The 18,673-nt window shown below is 57.2% G+C and overlaps 1 protein-coding gene across 7 annotated transcripts in view; it reads right to left on the bottom strand.

The window, feature by feature from the left end:
* The window catches only part of CUEDC1 (CUE domain containing 1), a 51,741-nt gene that overhangs the window by 11,107 nt on the left and 21,961 nt on the right, over window positions 1–18,673 (bottom strand). For 6 of the 7 annotated variants that reach the window (XM_053275225.1, XM_053275222.1, XM_053275224.1 and 3 more), the window contains 5 exons: window positions 11,972–12,592; window positions 6,653–6,780; window positions 4,054–4,180; window positions 2,820–3,003; window positions 2,238–2,321 (listed from right to left, as the gene is read on the bottom strand). In XM_053275225.1, the coding sequence (XP_053131200.1) occupies window positions 2,238–2,321; window positions 2,820–3,003; window positions 4,054–4,180; window positions 6,653–6,780; window positions 11,972–12,271 (823 nt within the window). In that variant the 5' untranslated portion in view covers window positions 12,272–12,592. Of the gene's footprint in view, window positions 1–2,237; window positions 2,322–2,819; window positions 3,004–4,053; window positions 4,181–6,652; window positions 6,781–11,971; window positions 12,593–14,908; window positions 15,090–15,228; window positions 15,380–18,673 lie in introns of those variants that run through there. The other variant, XM_053275227.1, reaches the window with a different exon arrangement.

Here is an 18,673-nt window from a genome sequence, read left to right as displayed (position 1 = left end):
CAGATGCTGCCCATTTGGGCTGCGCGGGCCGGAGGGTTTCTGCCTTTTGCCCCCACAACAGAGCCTCGGCTTCCCTCGAACAGCCTCGGCCAAAATGGCCCCCGTGTCGCGCTCCGTCTGGCCTTCTCCTCTTCTGCAGTTCTCGACGCAGAGCCAACAGACAGTGGCTCTAATTCCCTCCGCGGAGGCTGCCGCCCGGCTCGGTGGCGGAGGGCGGAGGAGGATTATTCACAGGCTCTGACAGCCAGGTCACCTCCCCTGGTTCAAAAGCCGGAGGGGGGGAGGAAGAGGAGGGGGAGGAAGAGGAGGAGGAGGCAGCGGCATCGCCAGCAGCTGCAAACCAGAGCTCCCCGCGTCCAAAGGGATTTGGAGTGGCGGCGGGAGCCGAGAGCTCCCCGAAGCCCTGCTCCAACACCCGAAGCGAAAGGGGCTCGGTTACAAAATGCATCGGAAAACGCCCGCTTGCAACGCATGCGCCTTATTCTCCCGGCTATGTAAACCGCTTGGTGAACTCGGGTTGGCTTTGCCAGGCTTCTTCGTCGTCACAAAACCGAACGCTGGGGAAAGAGGCGCGGCGGTCCGGGCTTTGCACGGGGGGGGGCGGCTTCGTTTCGGAGCGGGCTTCTAGGGCCGCCCCCCTCGTCCGTGAGGTCCTAGCTCCCACTGGAGAGGCTCCCGCAAGATGGCGACTTAGAAGAAAGGGACTGGGGTCGATTCAGCGGCTGCTGGGATCAGCTCAGCGTGGCCCACAAAAGCGGCACGAATCCAAACACACACCGCCTCGGCGTCCACTTAGGTCTACACTACTCTCTTCCAGAACACCAGGACCAGGGGTCGTCCCCAGAAACCGATTGCCGAGAAATCTGGGACCGGCAGGAGCAAGTCCTTTTCCACACAAGGCACAATCAACCTGTGGGATTCTCTGCCGCAGGATGTGGTGATGGCCACCGGCTTGGCTGGCTTTAAGAAGGGCTGAGATAAACTCATGGAGGGCAGGTCTATCAAGGGCGACTAGTCTGGTGGCTATAGGCGAGATGCCTCTGAATGCCAGTTGCAGGGGAGTAATAGCAGAAGCCACCTAATGCGCGCAGCGGGGAAGTAACTTGCCGAGGGAGCAAGAGGTTGCCGGTTCGAATCCCGGCTGATACGTTCCCCAGACTATGGGAAACTCCTATTTCAGGCAGCAGCGATGTAGGAAGAAGCTGAAAAGTATCATCTCATACTGTGGGGGAGATGGCAATGGCCAACCCCTCCTGTATTCCACCAAAGTCAACCACAGGGTTCTGTGGCTGCCATGAGCAAGGGCTGTACCACTTCAGACCGACAATTCCATGAATGCTCTCCCACGGAAACCCACACAACAAAAAGGAACGCTCCCTCGGCCAGGACCACTCTCGCCCATCAGGGTGAAAGGTCCCCTTCCAGCCGGCCTCTGCCGCGCGGGTTTTCCGAGAGGGAGGGAGCTACGAATCGTGACCGCCCAGCTTGGACTCTCGCCCGGGCGATGGACTCCCCCAGCAGTCTTAAGCAAGTGGTTCCCCTCTCCGACTCCGCTGCAGTGCAGGAATAATTCGCCCGGCTTCCCTTACAGGGCTGTTGTTTGGATTACATCAAGATCAAGATCTCTCTCTCTCTCTCTCACACACACACACACAAAAACACACACACAAAAACACAAAAAAACACACACACAAAAACACACACACACACACACACACAAACACACACACACAAACACACACACACAAAAACACACAAACACACACACGCCAACCAAGCTCTCTCTCAAAAAACACTGCACTGCCGTTTACTATCACTCTTCCCCCTCGCAGGGGGGAGAGTGTCACTTTCTTTTCCGTGCTCCCCTCCGCCGAGGGTTCTCCAAATGGGGCCCCCGGATGTCGCTGGACTCCAGCGACCATCACCCCCCGCCCCGCCCCAGCCCCAACGGCCCAAGGCATTAGCTGGGGATGATAGGAGTTCAAGTCCGGCGGCATCCGAGGACCCTGGCTGGAGAAGCCCCGCCCGCGGAAACCCGGCTCAGGGAGGCGGCTGGAAGGAAACGCGCTCCCGCTGGCGCCCGAGGGGCTGCTGACACGCAGGACGTTTCCTCCGGGAAATGCTGGGAGGCCCGTAGAGGCTGCTGACCCTCCACGGAGCCCGGTGTGATTGTGGGAAGCGATCGGGGACCCGCAGGAGGACCGGAGACACAGAGGAACAAGCCCGAGGGGGCCTACCTGACATTCCAGAGGAGAAGCCGACATTGCTACTGAGGACAGCGGTGCTCGTCTTGGATTTCTTCGACTCGTACTTCAGTCGATCTAGAAGTCGGGCGGCGGCGGGGAGAAAACGTGTTTGAACACACACGGCCCAAAGAAATCTCTGTAGCATACAGCTCAATCAGCCCTGGTCCGTACAGCGTACAGCCCTGGTCCGTCTAGCTCAGTATCGCCTGCACGGGCTGGCAGCAGATCTCCGGGGCCCTGGGCGTGGGTTTATCCCAGCCCTACCTGGAGATGCTGCCAGGGATTGGACCTGGGAATTCCTGCATGCAGAGCAGGTGTGCTGCGCCAGGGATCTCCCTTAGAAGCACACAAAGCGGCCTGAAACCGAGTCAGGCCGTTGGTCCATCTAGCTTGGCACTGACTGGCAGCCGCCGGCCAGGGCTCTCTCTCAGACCGGGGGCCTCCGGCAGGTAGAAGAGGGGCTCCACCCCTGCCTAAAACGACCAGGCACGAGCCTACGAACCTGCCGTCCCTCGATACGGACAGGCAGCCAGGAAACCCAGGCTCCAAGGGGGCGGGAAGGGGCCCGTTTACCTCTCTCGAGGGCCAGGAGGAAGTCCCGGTTCCTCTGCAGCTCCTTCATGAACTCCTCGTTCTGCAGGAAGAGGGCGATCCGCTCGTCCTCGAGGTACTGCTTCCACTTCCGCTCTTGCTCCAGGGAGCCCTGGGGCCCTTTGCCCCCTGGGCTGGGGGGCGTCGCGGGGCAGCTCTGGGAACTCTAGGCAAAAAGAGAGTGGGGACCACCCAAAGGCCTGAGTCGCGGGGCGCGGCGGCAAGCCCAAGGGGGGCCACGCGCCGCCGACCCAGCAGGCGGTGGGCATGGTCCTCGTCTCGGCCCATGCAGCTCTGCGGCACCCACGTTTTCAGAGGCGCACGGGAGCACAGCGCAACACACCACCGCGTGTGGAGCGGCCTCCCTTGGGGTGGAGGAGATCCCCTTCTCGAGGCCCGGATTTGCCGCCCAATTCCTGGCGTGGGTCTAACCCAGGCCTGGCTCAACTTTGGACCCCCTCCGCCCCGCTGTTCCTGAACTACAACTCCCATCATCCTCAGCCACAGTGGCCAATCGCCAGGGATCGTGGGGATGGTAGGCCATCATCTGCAGGAGGGCGGACACAAAGTGGCCCTGCTGTAACCCAAAGAGGGAGAGGCAGAGAGGGCCCCTCGCCTGACCACGGCGGCATCCCCCCCCCCGCTCCTTTTTAGGTGTCCGGGTGGAGGCCCTTCCTTGGCGACCCGCCCCTCGCCTAAGGGGCAGCGTGGCTCTACGCCCAAGAGCAAAGGAGGCCACCCTCGCCGCCGACTGGGTCGAGGAAGGCGTGGGCGCAGAGACCCCCCGCTCCCGCTGACGGGAGGCAAGGCCGGGCGAGGGCAGAGGGGTCAGGGGTGAAGCAGCCCGCGGGAAGCGGCGAGTCCCCTCGCCTGGGACAGGCAACGGGGGGGGCTCTCCAGATGCTGCTCAACCGGCCCCAGCTGCAACTAAGTGGGGCCGAGGGGGTTGTAGCTCGGCAACATCTGGAGCGTCGCACGCCGCCTACACACCCACCCTCGGCGCTTGCACCCGGGATCCAAGGTCTCTCGCTATAGGCCACGTCTCGGCCTTGGGGGCCAAGACGGTTTTGGGGCGAGAGCCCCAGGAAGCCGGAGGCCGCCGGCTGGCCATGTTGTGGCCGGCAAGACGGGGCCGGCAAGACCCTTCGGAAGGCAGGTCGGGGGGGTGCAGGGAGAGGCCGCCGGCCGGAAGAGAGAGAGACGCCCGGCTGCCCACCTGGACCTTGTCCATCTGCTGGGGGAGGATGCGGAGGAAGTCGTCCGGGAGGTTGCCTAACAAGGGCGGGTTCCAGTTCCGGTACCGCCTCTGGGGCTGAGGGCCGCTGGGATGCTGGAGGTCAGCCCTGCGGGGTCAAGAGAGAAGCCGAGTGAAGAGGGCACCGCAAAGCGTTCCGGCCCTGCCGACTGGACCACTGGACACCTTCGGGGCTGGGTTATATGTCTGGGGATTGGGCAGGATCTCCAAGCAGTTGTTACGACCCATGGGGGTTGGAGGGGGCGAAACCACCATGGATGCTTTTGCATTTCTCCGGGGCCGTATTGATGGCCTTAAATGTTAAAAAACGGCCGTCGGCAAAACCTCTGCCTAGGTCGGTGGGTTGAATTAAAGCATGCACAATCCATCTCCCGGGCACCACGGAGTTCCCAAGCCAGCAGGTAAGCGCGGGGGCAAAGACTTCCAGACTTCATCTCTGCTGTGAACCCACTCGCTGGCCCGAGGCGAGCCGCTCCCTCCCAGCCTCAGCTGCAATGTGGGGGCAATAAGACTGACCGACCGACCGACCTTACAGGATTGCTGCCGGGATTACAAGGTCATTAACATGAAGTGCTTTGAACCCTCAAAAGCACGGCGCAAATGCCAAGAATGATTACTGCAATCCAATTAAAAACGCATCGTCAAAACAAAACCGCCACCAATTAAAAAGGGGGACACAAAATGAAACAGAGCCGTCCTCAAGAGCGAGAAAGAACAAAAGCCTGGAGAGAGAACATGGGTGGGGGTGGCGGGACACTTGTGCAACCTTATGAACTAGGAACTTGTTTTTCTCTCTTTCTTTAAAAGCAAACAAGCTGTGAGTTTTGGGATGCCCAGTACCATAAGGATAAATATTGATCCCTAGAGTTTGTTTTGTTTCATAGCTTCATGAGTTACACCCCACCTCCAGTCGAAGGGTAACAGATTGAACACACAAAAGGTCCAAACAAAAACAACTGGAGAGAGACGCAGCTCTGCAGAAACGGGACCACGCAACTGAACCCGCTTGCAAAGATCCCAGAAACCTGGGGAGGGGGTGTGTGTGTGTGTAGTCGGATTTCCCATGCTCAGAGGAAGGTGGTGTAGTGGTGAGAGTGCTGGACTAGGACCGGGGACACCCAAGTTCAAATCCCCCTTCAGCCATGAAACTAGCTGGGTGACCCTGGGCCAGTCACTTCTCTCTCAGCCTAGCCTACTTCACAGGGTTGTTGTGAAAGAGAAACTCAAGGATGGCGTACACCGCTCTGGGCTCCTTGGAGGAAGAGCGGGATAGAAATGTAATAATAATAATAATAATAATAATAATAATAATAATAATAATGGGTGGGGTGGGGTGGCTTCAGAACCTTGCCTAGGTCTCTGCCCTCCCAGGACAGCACAAAATACAAGCCACGCAACTCAATCCGCAGCACGGATCCAAATGGCAGAGAGCCATCCACCTGGGCCAGTTTCGTGCAGAATACCCCATAATTATCCCCCCGCTCCTTTGAACAATCATGAGGACAGTAGGTCTCTGCCCCAGGAGGAGGGAGAAAAGACTCCCACCCACTCAGAAGGCCATGGAGGGGAGGCCCAGAACACCCACCGTGCAGCGCTCTCAGCTTTCCACCCGGCCAGGCGGCCAGGAGAGGTGGCCAACCGCCCGGACTTCCTGAATTGGCCGGCGGCAAGGGAGGCCTCTTGGAAGGAAGGGGCCAAAAGCCAGGAAGAGGGGGAAATGGCGGCGGGATCGAAGCCGCTAACCCCACGCTGGCCTCCAAGCGGGGGGTCTGTCTCCGCGGACCCTCTGCTCAAGGCGTCGCACGGGGTCCCGGCCCGAATCCCAGAGGCCCGTTCGAGAGAAGGGGTTTGGTGGTTTCCCCCAGGAAAATGAAACGGAACCCCAAAGCGAAGCACCGTTTAGTAGCCAGGGCCAGACAGACAGACTAGATCAAAAGGTAACCGGTTCTAACCAAGCGGTTCGACAATTCGGGGCTTTCTATTTCTATTGTACGATACGCAGTACGGTACGATACATTGTACTTGCTATGGTACGATACATCTCTTATTTTCCTGGTTTTTACCCTATGCGTAAAAAAACTTTTTAAAATTCTTTAAAAAGCTTTTTTAAAAGGGGTCTCTCTTTTTCTCGAGTCAAACCTGAGAAAAGGGTTTTTTCCCCTCCTCGGCTTTTAAAAATATAATTTTTTTATTATTATTATTTCCCCCCTTGATTCTGGCCTTGCTCCAAGAAGCCAAGGGTGGCATACGTGGGCGTTCTCACGCTACCCTCCCAACAGCCCTGCTAGGTAGGCAAGGCTGAGAAGGTGGTGCTTGGTCCAAGGTCAGGCCACGGGATTCCTGGGTGAGCGCAATTTGAACCCAGGGCCGTCCCTCGTTCTGCGTTCATCCATGACACCCCCACTGGCTCTCTGCGGAGCATCGCAGATACCCGGTGCTGACCCAGAGGGACAGCTGGAGAAAGCCACCATAAAGACAGGAAGGGGGGAGGTGGGGGGGGGAAGCATTAAGACTTTTTGAACTCCAAAAAAAGAGAACCAAAAATAGGGTTGCCGCTTACCTGGGGGGCGGTGCTGGAGGAGGCTGCAGGTATTGCCTGTCAAATATGTGCATGCCGTAGGAGGGGGGAGAGTAAACCGGAGGGGGCTCTTCGTCCGAACTGTCCGGTTCGAGAGTCCGCTCCAAAATCTATTATTGAGAGAAGCAGACGGAGGCGGGATTGCAAACACTTCACACGTTACAGGGGGCGAGGTGAAGACAAGGAGAAAGCTGGCCTTTGTGGCCGCAAGCAGGAATGGTCCCCGTTGCTAAGCAGGGCTTACCCTGGTTTGCATTTGGATGGGCGGCTGCAAGTGTGAGCACTGTAAGAGCTTCCCCTGAAGGGATGGAGCTGCTTTGGGAAGAGCATCTGAGTTCCAAGTTTGCCCCAGTGTATACTGAGTCAGACCCTTGGTCCACCTAGCTCAGGATTGTCTTCACAGACTGGCAGCAGCGGCTTCTCCAAGGTGGCAGGCAGGAGTCTCTCTCCCAGCCCTATCTCATTGGAGATGCTGCCGGGGAAGGAACTCGGGACCTTCTGCTCCTCCCAGAGCGGCTCCATCATCCCCTGAGGGGGAATCTCTTCCAGTGCTCACACTTCTAGTCTCCCTTTCATAATGCAACCAGGGTGGACCCTGCTTAGCTAAGGGGACAAGGCATGCTTACAAACCACTAAAACAGTAAAGAGATAAAAATGAGAGTCCTCCTCAGGCCCAATCCAGCAGGGCTGTTCTGATGCCCAGGAAGACACCGGCCTGCTGTCCCTGCATTGGACCCCAGGCGCGAACCGTGGCGGTCCGTGCGTTCAGCGGAAGGCGTGAAGAGGGCTTGCGTTTTGCATCGGGTCGCCGCGGCCCCCGTCCTGGCGATCGCCCCACGATCCAATTCTGCTCGTCGCTCTGAGCTTCAGGACGGCGAGCAGGGCTCGGTCATCCCAGGCTCCGTTCAGAGGGGGGAGGAAAGGGCAAAAACCTTCCCCGGGGCTTGGAGGGCGGGCGGGCCGCATGCCGCCGGCCCTTTGGCCGCAGGGCCGGAGCGCCCGAGGGGGAGCCTCGGATTCGGCCCTTCAGGCCGGCCCCACTCGCGATCCCCACCCAGCTCAGCGCAGGTGGCCGGCCACGGATGGCAGCCCGGCAGGCGCATCACCCCCCCCCCCTCCGCCCCAGGCAAGGCAGCAAAACACCCAGAGGCTTATCTGTGCAGCCGGGGGGGCTGCATTCGGCTCAGTGGGTCAGCAGCTGCGCAGGCTGAGGGGATTACCCGCCCCCTTGCCCTCCGGTCACCCAGGACGGGGCAGCACTCACGACTCCGGCCGCGGCAACCCTCTTCCCCTGGGGCTTCCCTTTCATCACCCTAGACCCGCCCCCTCCAGTGCCATAGGCTCCTGGGCAGTTTGATGGACGGAATGGGGACTGCAACTCCCAGCAAGGCCTCTGGCCACTGGGGGTGATGGGAGTTGTGGTCCCACCACATCTGGGCGCCTCCGGCTCGGGAACCCCGGAACTGAAAGGATGGAAAACCCATTCACCTAACCCACTGGTCGTCTAGAACGGAAGTGAGGCTCCGCAGCTGTTCCCGGGCTACAATTCTCCTCCCTGCAGCCAGGGATGATGGGCGCTGTAGTCCGAGAAGAGCCTCAGGTCGGCCACCCCCAGGTTTAAACGCTGCCGCTGGTCTTGTGGCGGAGAGCGTGACGTGTCCCCTTTGCTCAGCTGGGTCCACCCTGGTTTGCATTTGAAGGGGAGACTTCATTTTTATTTTTTTCGATTTCTAGACCACCCTTCCAAAAACGGCTGTGATGTGATGGGAGCACTGGAAGGTATTCCCCTTAGGGGGATGGGGCCACTCGGGGAAGAGCGCCTGTCTGCTTGCATGCAGAAGGTTCCTATTTCCCTCCCTGGCAGCATCTCCGAGAGAGGGCTGAGAGAGAGAGACTCCTGCCTGCAACCTGGGAGAAGCCGCTGCCAGTCTGTGAAGACAATCCTGAGCGAGGTGGACCAAGGGTCTGACTCAGTATATGGCAGCTTCCCATGTTCCGATTAAAGGAGCTGGTGTGTGTGTGGGTGGGGAGAGAAACTCTCTCACAAATCCAAAACACAACAGATGTTTTGAAACTTAGGCGTCTGAAACCGAGGAGGATTTTTGTCTGTTTTCAACCAAGCAAACCCCAGATCTTGACTCTTGTGCATCGATGCTGACGTGATAAAGCCACTTGCTTTTTCGCACACCGCTTCCCCCCACTAGCGTCCTCCCAAACTCCAACCATATCCACTTTGGATCATGCTGAAAACAGTTCCTGTTCGTCCAAGAATTCCAAAGAGATACGAGACCAGGAGGGCTCGAAAAACCAATTCCCTGCATCCGACCGTGTCCGCCGGTCGGGGCTTTTCATGGATTTCCACCCCTCTGCCACCGTAGGGACAAGGATACCCCCCGGGGGTGGCGGTGGGGCTGGGATTCCCTGCGACACCCCTTTGCCCAGGAAGCCAAGGAACCCCCAGCAAGTCGAGCTGGCTGGGCAGGAGAGGCGAGTGCTTAAAGCAGGGGGCGGTTTGGACGATACCCCCCTGGTCACCCAATACCCCTTTTTCCTGCCCCCATGGCGAAAAATCATCCGGAGCTGGCAGTTCTGCTGGGCGTCCTCAGTGGGGGGGGGCACCCTCTTTTAAAGAAGGTGACTGCCTCCAGCACAGCCAGGCGAAGAGGCCAGCCACACCCTAGCCACGGAGCCGGAGGGCTCTTCACACTTCGTCACGGGCCTAAGCGACTTAAACCGGATCAGAGCCGTCAGCGGCGTCAAAGCCCTTAATGAGCACCCGTTGACCGAAACCCACTGACCTCTTTCCCCCCAAACAGGGCGGTCCCTTCACCCGCTGGCGGACGGGAAAAACCTTGGGCGGGGTCAGTGATCCTGGGCACACGGAGGCAGGCGGTCAGGGTTCGGTTTGGTTTGCGTCAACGTTTGCGTCAAAACCCGTCAACGTTTTGCGCGGCCCGAACGGCAGGCAGAACGCACTCGACGGACACATGGGGGCCAGGATGCTGCGGCCGCCGCTGCCAATGCCGCACGAGCCATCGGGGTCTGCTGCACACAAGACACGTCCTCAGCCACAGGACGGTCGGCTCAGTGGCCACGTTTCTCGGGACGACTGCCGTTGCTCGAAGAGGAGTTCGGCAAGGCTGGTGCCTCAAGATTAAACACGGCCACCCGGGAAAGCAGAGCCCTGCCCAGCCCTCTGTTCACCTCCACTCAGTGGCAAGAGAGCTGGTCTTCTGGTAGCCGGCAGGACTGGTCCCCCGAGCTAAGCAGGGTCCGCCCCGGTTGCATATGAATGGGAGACTTGATGTGTGAGCACTGGAAGAGATTCCCCTCTTAGGGGATAATGGGGCCGATCTGGGAAGAGCAACTAGGCTGCAAGTTCCTCCCCTGGCAGCATCTCCAATGAGATAGGGCTGGGAGAGAGACTCCTGCCTGCCACCTGGGAGAAGCTGCTGCCAGCCTGTGAAGATAATACTGAGCTAGATAGACCAAGGGCCTGACTCAGTATATGGCAGCTTCCTATATTCCCCAAGATCATTCCTGGCTTTGTACTTGAGATCTTTTTAGGAGAGGAAAGCTGGTCTGGTGGTCGCCAGCATGACTTGTCCCCTTAGCTAAGCAGGGTCCGCCCTGGTTGCATCTGAAAGGGAGACTAGAAGTGTCAGCACTGGAAGAGATTCCCCCTTAAGGGGATGATGGAGCCACTCTGGGAAGAGCAACTAGGCTCCAAGTTCCCTCCCTGGCAGCATCTCCAACGAGATAGGGCTGGGAGAGAAACTCCTGCCTGCAACCTTGGAGAAGCCGCTGCCAGTCTGTGAAGACAATACTGAGCTAAATAGACCGAGGGTCTGACTCAGTAGATGGCAGCTTCCTATGTTCCCCTGCTTGGCATGCAGATGGTCCCGGATTCCTTCTTTCCTGCCAGAGCTCCTGCCAGGCAGAGTAGACCATTCAGTGCTAGACAGACCCCTCTAACCCGAGATAAAGGCAGCTTTAGAATCCAATCCTCATCCATCCTCTCTCTCTGAACGTGACTCTCTCCTTGGAATCTGCCTCCCCCCATAAGAAGTTTCGGAGAGAGGCTCTCTTTCACATCCCGCCAGCTTCTCTGAAATTCAATCGGTGGGGACGCATGAGCAGGCCTTCTCAGTGGTAGTCCCCTCTCTCTGGAACTCCTTGCCACCTGATCTTTGGGTGGCACATTTCCTGGCAGTTTTTTTAACTGCCAAATGGAAACGGACACTCCCATTTCAGGGGCCCTTTCCCAAGACCTCAAGTTGCTGGTTCTTATTACTGTCTCCTGTTTTCTATATTGTCTTATACTCTCTCTCTCTTTTTAAAACGGTTTGTAGGATGTTTATATGATCGTTCCTGCTGCTCTGCTTTTAGAGGGCGAGTGTTCATTACCCCTTCCATTTTTGCTAGCCAGCTGGAGTCTACAGAGAAAGGCAAGGCCTCGGTTTTTTAAAACACACCTACAAAGGACAACCCAAAAAAACATGAACGTGTAAGCAGAGGGCAACACACCTTTGGCCCTGCAGCTGACTCCGGACTACAACTCCCATCATCTCCAGCCACAGTGGCCAATACTCAGGCATGATGGGAGCTGTAGTCCAACCGCTGCAGGAGGGCCGGACCTGGGAGCCCTGATGGAGCACTGAATTATGAATCACCGGCTCAATCCCCTGCATCCAGATATGGGACCATCTTGCTGGATATACAGGCAGACATCAATATCCGCAGATTCGCGTATCCACGGTTGGGTAAAAGACACCCAGCCTCAGCATACACAGGGGGAAAGGGGAGAGAACGCCGACCCCGCAGATCTGCAGGTCAGGGGTGGCCGGAAATGACTGCGGTGGCCATTTCTGGCTGCCATTTTGTGTTTCGGAGCCTCAAAATGGCTCCATTTTGAACATAGAAAATGGGGCCGATTTCGGGCCGATTCGGAGGCATTCGGGCCGATTCGGAGGCATTCGGGCCGATTCGGAGGCATTCGGGACTTCTGGCCGATTCGGAGGCATTCGGGGGCACAGTGCAACTCGGAGGAGCAGCTAAGACGGTAGGCAGCTCCCCCCTGCATTCTCCCCACCCCCGAAATCGACTTTTTAAACCACCATTTTCTTCTAACCCCCCATTCCCCATTGGACTAGTGCCTCGAAGGTTTCGCGATCGTGTCGTGGAACGGAACCCCCGCCAGTATCGAGGCCCTCCGATATTTCCTCCACATACCCCAGAGAGAGGGACCCAGCCACCCCCAGAACAAGAGCTAGCAGCCACCCGACGGCCAGGCACCATTACCTCCGGAGGGATGCTGTCGTCCGAATCGGAGCTGTCCTCGTATCCGCTGCCGTCCAAGTTCATCTGCAGCAGCTGGTCGATGGTGGCGTCCACCGCCCCGTTGTTAGCCCTCAGCACACATTCAATGATGTCGTAATCCATGTTGGGGAACATGGTCCTGAAGTCCTCCATGGCTTGGTTGAACTCCAGCCGCCGGACCTGCCGGGCGGGCCGGCTGTTGTTCAGCTCCTGCGCGGCGGCGGCGGGGTTGCTGCTCCGAGAGCTGCCATTGCTACTGCTCCGGCGGAAGAGACTTGTCATTTTGGAGAACTGTTTTTGGAAAATGTTTAGACTGGTCAAATCCGCTTTCGAGGTAGGAAGAAAGACAGAGGAGGAAACCGAGAGACGCCGGCCCGGCGGAGAGGAGGCAGGGGAAAGGAAGAGGCACGGCCCGCCTTCCGGGTCCGATGTCAGGACGTCACGTGGCCACCGGGCAGCACCGCCGGCCAGTAGCCCAGCACAGAAGGGGGAGGCATCGGAGAGGCCGGGGCGAGGGCGCGGAGGGGTTTCGGCCCAGGGGGACTCCGCCACGACCAGCAAGGGCCCCCCTCAAAGGCGGGCGAGCGTCCGGAGCGTGTCCAGCTGGAAACAAACAGAGAGACACGTCAAGGGAAAGCATCCACCGGGGTGAGCGAAGGTAGTCCGCAAATGATGGACCTCGTCGGAGTTAGAGGTTGGCAGGTGGGGAGCGGAAGCGTTGAACGGTGTTGCCTTGAATGGCAGGGATCCCCAGATGTGGCTGACTACAACGCCCATACTCCCCAGCCAAGGGCCGCTGCAGCGGGGGATGCTGGGAGTTGTAGTGGAAAACATCTGGGGATCCCTTTTAGAGGGAACGCTGGTGTTGAACTACCGAATGGGGCAAGTTGGCAAGTAACGGGGGAAGGGACACAGGCAGTTGCCTTATACCAAGCCAAACCCTCGGCCCATCTAGGTTAGTCTTGTCTGCGCAGACCGGTAGCCGCTTTCCCTGGGTCTCCCAGCCCGGGAGATGCCCGGGATCAAATCTGAGACCTGCGGCATGCAATGCAGCAGCGATACCACCGAGCGGCCGCCTTCTTACAGAGGAGCATTGGAAGCGGCTTTCTACCGAGTCAGACCACTGATCCATCTAGCTCAATATTGACTACCCAGGCTGGCAGCGGCTTCTCCAAGGTAGCAGGCAGGACTCTCTCTCAGCCCTATCTTGGAGATGCTGTGAGGGAGGCAAGCAGGCTGGTGCTCTTCCGCTGAGGTCCGGCTCTATCCCTGGAGGGGAAGATCTCCCCGTGCTCACACATGCCGTCTCCCATCCAAATGCAAACCAGGCTGGACCCTGCTTAGCAAGTGCATATATATATACTATAATCACCCTGTCATGGTTTGGTTCATTGCGTCGCAAAATTGACATGTGTCTGAGCCTTTACATTTCTATGCCAACCCTTCTTCTGCTTTCTTCTGGACTGGAGAGGCAGGCGAAGAAGCCTCCAGGTCAACAGAGCGACGTTCTGCCAAGCGGCCAGTTCCGGGATCTTAAAGGCCACCGGACTCCGCTCGGGAACCTCGGCCAGTGCCGGGGCTGGCTGCACTTCTGACCCCCCCACACACACCGCATCACCTTTGACCCCCCACTCCGACCCACCCTGTCCCCCTCGGCCAGCTCTTGCGCCCGACGTTTCCTGGGGAAGATCATTCGCTATTTCCGAAGAGAGAAACTAGCCACCCTGGGCACAAACACCACAAATGCCCCGGAATAAACTCCACTTTTGGGCCGGTCAGGGAAAACGTGTGGATGTTTCTGACTGTTCCCTTCAGGAAACACCGAAGCAACACCACCGTTCCTTCCACCTCGGATGCCGCTGGTGGAGGAAATCAGGCCACGAAGGCATCACTTGGCAGGGCGTGGTGTAGTGGTTAGAGTGCTGGACTAGGACCGGGGAGACCCGAGTTCGAATCCCCACTCAGCCATGAAACCAGCTGGGTGACTCTGGGCCAGTCACTTCTCTCTCCGCCTAGCCTACTTCACAGGGTTGTTGTGAAAGAGAAACTCAAGGATGTCGTACCCCGCTCTGGGCTCCTTGGAGGAAGAGCGGGATATAAATGTAATAATAATAATAATATCTACTTTCCATTAAGACATCAAGCCAATACAAGGATGGAGCATATTTAACACGCCCCCCACCACCACCATTTCCCCCCTCCAAAGAGGAAGCATCATCATGAGAACCTTCCAGCAGACACCCTACGGACGCAAAAGGCCAGGCCATCCTCTCCGAAATCCATCCACAGGGAACTGCCCTCTTGTCTCGGGAACGTCCGAGTCACCGAAGCAGGAGTGTTCTGGCGCCTCCCGATTCGGGTTGGCAATAAAACATGGCACCCTCCCGTCTTCTCCCCGAGACCACCAGAGGGCTCTGTGGGCGCCACGAGTCGACACCAACTCGGCACCGACTCGGCACCGACTCGACGGCGCACTTTCCTTTCCTCCCACTTCGCTTCGGGGAAGGCAGATCTCCCTCTTGGGCACAGGAAGTGAGACCCTCCACTGAGCGAGACCCTCGGCCCACTGAGCTCAGGGTTGTCTACACTGACTGGCAGCAGCCGCTCTCCAGAGTTTCAGCCAGAGAAAGATGCTGCCAGGAACGGGACCGGGGTCTTCCTTCGTAGGAAGCCACGGACGCTCCCGATGGAGTCAGGAAGCGGCTGTAGACCGAATGGCCCCTTGGCCCGTCTCGCTCAGCCTTGCCCACTCAGACTGGCAGCAGCTTTCCAGAGCTTCAGACAAAGGCCTTTCCCAGGCCGAAGGGGAGATGCTGCCAGGGCTCGAACCCGGGACCTTCTCCATGCAAAATGGGAAAGTCCCACTCAGCCCAGCCCCGTTTCCAAAAGGATACCACCGGAGCCTTCTCGGAAGCTCACCCGGAGAGCTTTGTGGAGCCAGCCCCTCTCCGCCTTGCGTCCCCGGCGCCTGGCTCTTTAAGATAGACTGCCTCCAAACGCGGGGCTTGATCTGAGCGGGATTACAGCTGTAACACAGCTGTCGGCCTCCTACAGCGGGGTCGAGAGTCCGTTCTCCTTCAAAAGCCCGAAAGGCAGCAACCTGGTGGATGGCCAAACATTATCTCATGATCCAGCAAACCCGCCAATTTGCAACTGCTGGGGGTTTTGTGGTCTCTCTGGCGCCTCCCCCCCCCGCCCCGCCCGACACTAGGGAACAATTCCGGGATAATCCTCCTCACCAGCGTGACGCAGGTGGCCGCGGAAACCTGGCGCGCTCGCCGCTGTTCTCCAGGCAGATCAAAACCAGATTGCGCTCCTCGGCAACGTGTCCACGGACGCCTCTGACTGGGCCCACAAACACATGCTTCTCTACACAACAGACACATGCCGTCCATTCGCAGCTCTTGGCTCTCCGACAAGACTTGGGCGGGCCAAGAGGCCTCCCACGCGTTCCATTCAGGAAAACGGCGCCACGCACGCCGAGCAAGGCAAAGTGTGTGTGTGGGGGGGGGGATCGCCATCACCTTGCCAAGGCGGCTACCCCGGGAGGCGCAAAACCACGGTTGGCGCTAACCACGGTTGGAAACCCGCACCACCACTGGAGCTTCCAGGGGTAACGCAGGCAGACCGTGGCTAAGGACGCCTTCCACACTTTCCACAAAAACAAACGTTTTTGCATTTATGTACTTGCGGGATAGGGCCCTCCCCACGGATCTGGCCCGATTCCGCACCTTCCACACTTCCACAAAAACAAACGTTTTTGCATGTATGTACTTGCGGGATAGGGCCCTCCCCACGGATCTGGCCTGATTCCGCACCTTCCACAAAAACAAACATTTTTGCATGTATGTACTTGCGGAATAGGGCCCTCCCCACGGATCTGGCCTGATTCCGCACCTTCCACACTTCCACAAAAACAAACATTTTTGCATTTATGTACTTGCGGAATAGGGCCCTCCCCACGGATCTGGCCTGATTCCGCACCTTCCACAAAAACAAACATTTTTGCATGTATGTACTTGCGGAATAGGGCCCTCCCCACGGATCTGGCCCGATTCCGCACCTTCCACACTTCCACAAAAACAAACATTTTTGCATTTATGTACTTGCGGGATAGGGCCCTCCCCACGGATCTGGCCTGATTCTGCACCTTCCGCACCTTCCACAAAAACAAACGTTTTTGCATTTATGTACTTGCGGGATAGGGCCCTCCCCACGGATCTGGCCCGATTCCGCACCTTCCGCACCTTCCACAAAAACAAATGTTTTTGCATGTATGTACTTGCGGAATAGGGCCCTCCCCACGGATCTGGCCCGATTTCGCAGAGACAAGATGGTCCTTCAAGCAAGCACGGCTCTGCGAGCAAAAGGGAAGAGGGGGTCTTTTCCTCACTCCCCACCGGCAAGTGTCTGCTTTGCCACTTTTTCCCCTCCAAACACCCCTCCAGTACCCCAATGTGAGGACTTCAAAATGTAAGCATCGACGTTTCTTTCCGTAACCTTCAGGAGCTGCGGGGTGCTGAGGATTCACGCCTCTGGAATCCGGAGCCAGGGGCTCCAAAAAACAGACTGCCCCTCTGCGATTAGCCTCCAAAAATGTCAGGAATGCAGGGACACCATTGCCCCCTTTGCTGTGACTAATGCGTTGTTCCTCCATGCTGGAATTTAAGCCTCCGATCGGTCTAAATTAAGCCTATATTAATGAGAAAGGCAAAGGGACTTAATTGAAAAGTTCCATGCCTTGCAGTAATCTGATCTCAGTAGGATGGCATTCTTAAAATACTCGGGGCAGGGGGGGTGTTCAAACATGAAATAAAGGATTCCAGAAAGGGAAGACAATAAGAACATAAAGGAGAGGGAGCGTGGGAGTTGTATATTCGGGATATCGACGTTGAGTTGAGGAATCCAACCTGTAAAAAAAAATCTCCTGATCAACTAAGAAGGTGCCCCCCAAATAATCTGGGAAGCAGGTTTCTAAAAAGAAGGACGCTTTTTCTCCCCCAGGATGCTTGAACTCACACAGAGATTCCATCCATTTTTTAAAAACCTGTATGATGCATCTGTTCGGATGATAGCCTTTTACGTACATTCAGAGGTATAAGATTGTGACGAAACAGACTCTATGCTTTTAAGAACATAAGAACAGCCCTGCTGGATCAGGCCCAAGAAGGCCCATCGAGTCCAGCATCCTGTTTCGCACAGTGGCCCACCAGATGCCGCTGGAAGCCACAGGCAGGAGTTGAAAGAGGCATGCCCTCTCTCCTGCCATTACTCCCCTGCAACTGGTACTCAGAGGCACCCTGCCCTTGAGGCTGGAGGTGGCCCACAGCCCTCCGACTAGTAGCCGTTGATAGACCTCTCCTCCATGAAGTCATCCAAACCCCTCTTCAAGCCATCCAGGTTGTGGGCTGTCACCACGTCCTGTGGCAGAGAGTTCCACAAGTGGATAACGCGTTGTGTGAAAAAGGACTTCCGTTTGTTGGTCCCCTAGACCTCCTGGCAATCAATTTCATGGAGTGACCCCTGGTTCTAGTGTTGTGTGAGAGGGAGAAGAATCTCTCTCTCTCCACTTTCTCCACGCCATGCATGATTTTATAGACCTTTATCATGTCTCCCCGCAGTCGTCTTTTCTCCAAACTAAAAAGCCGCAGGTGTTGTAGTCTTGCCTCGTAAGAAAGGTGCTCCAGGCCCCTGATCATCTTGGTTGCCCCCTTCTGCACCTTTCCCAGTTCAACAATGTCCTTTTTAAGATGTGGGGCCAGAATTGTACGCAGCACTCCAAGTGTGGCCGCACCATCGTTTTGTATACGGGCATGATAATGTTAGCCGTTTTATTTTCAATCCCCTTCCTCATGATCCTTAGCATGGAATTGGCCTTTTTCAGTAGCGAGGTTGCTCTGAACCCAAATCTAGGAGCACGCCGCTCCTGCAAGGTAGGCTGCCACCGGTTGAAGACTGATCTAAAGCCACTGACCGGGCTCAGACACAACTCCAACAACCCAGAAGTGTCTGGCTTGGGACTTACAGGCACTGTGCAGCCGGAGTCCACGCAACCCAGCTCTAGACAACACATTATCGAGAAGAAAAAACTCAACGGGAGCGGACGACCTTACGAGGCACATGGGGAATAAAGAAACAGCCATCCTGGATTCAACCAAAGGTGATTTTCAACCCTAACCCACTTCTGGAAAACCTACAAGAGGGGGACCCAGCATCTCCAAGTCGGGCTGGGGAAGACCACTGCCTGAAATCCTAGAGAAGCTGCTCTCAGTCTGTAGAAACCATGCGGAGCTAGATGGACAAACAGTCTGACTCCGAAGGAGGGTAGAGATGAAGGCAATAACTCTCCTGTGCTCTGCCCCACACCATCTCCCCCTGCATGTCCAGAGAGAGTCTCTCTCTCTCTGAACGCGGGTTACAAGGCCTATCAGATTAATGAGCAGCTGGGGAACTTTGTGTCCCTTGATGTCCTGGGAATCTCTCTCCCCGCCTTTGGAATGCAACGCACAGCGGCGGCCAGAAGCCGTCCCGAATGTGTTCGCAGAGCGGCGGGTTCAGCTGGGCCAGAAGCAGCCCAAAAGGCTGGAGGAGAGAGATGCTTCTCCCTGTTGCCCTTTGGGACCCCCACCCCTGCGGTTCGGCTCCCGGAACTTCTCCCCTGCTCGGAGGAACTTCTGCCCGAGC

The sequence above is a fragment of the Hemicordylus capensis genome, chromosome 12 (assembly GCF_027244095.1).
Source record: "Hemicordylus capensis ecotype Gifberg chromosome 12, rHemCap1.1.pri, whole genome shotgun sequence".
NCBI classification, from domain to species: domain Eukaryota; kingdom Metazoa; phylum Chordata; class Lepidosauria; order Squamata; family Cordylidae; genus Hemicordylus; species Hemicordylus capensis.
The sequence above is the reverse complement of the archived record's forward strand: the minus strand, read 5'-3'. Positions and strand labels throughout refer to the sequence as shown.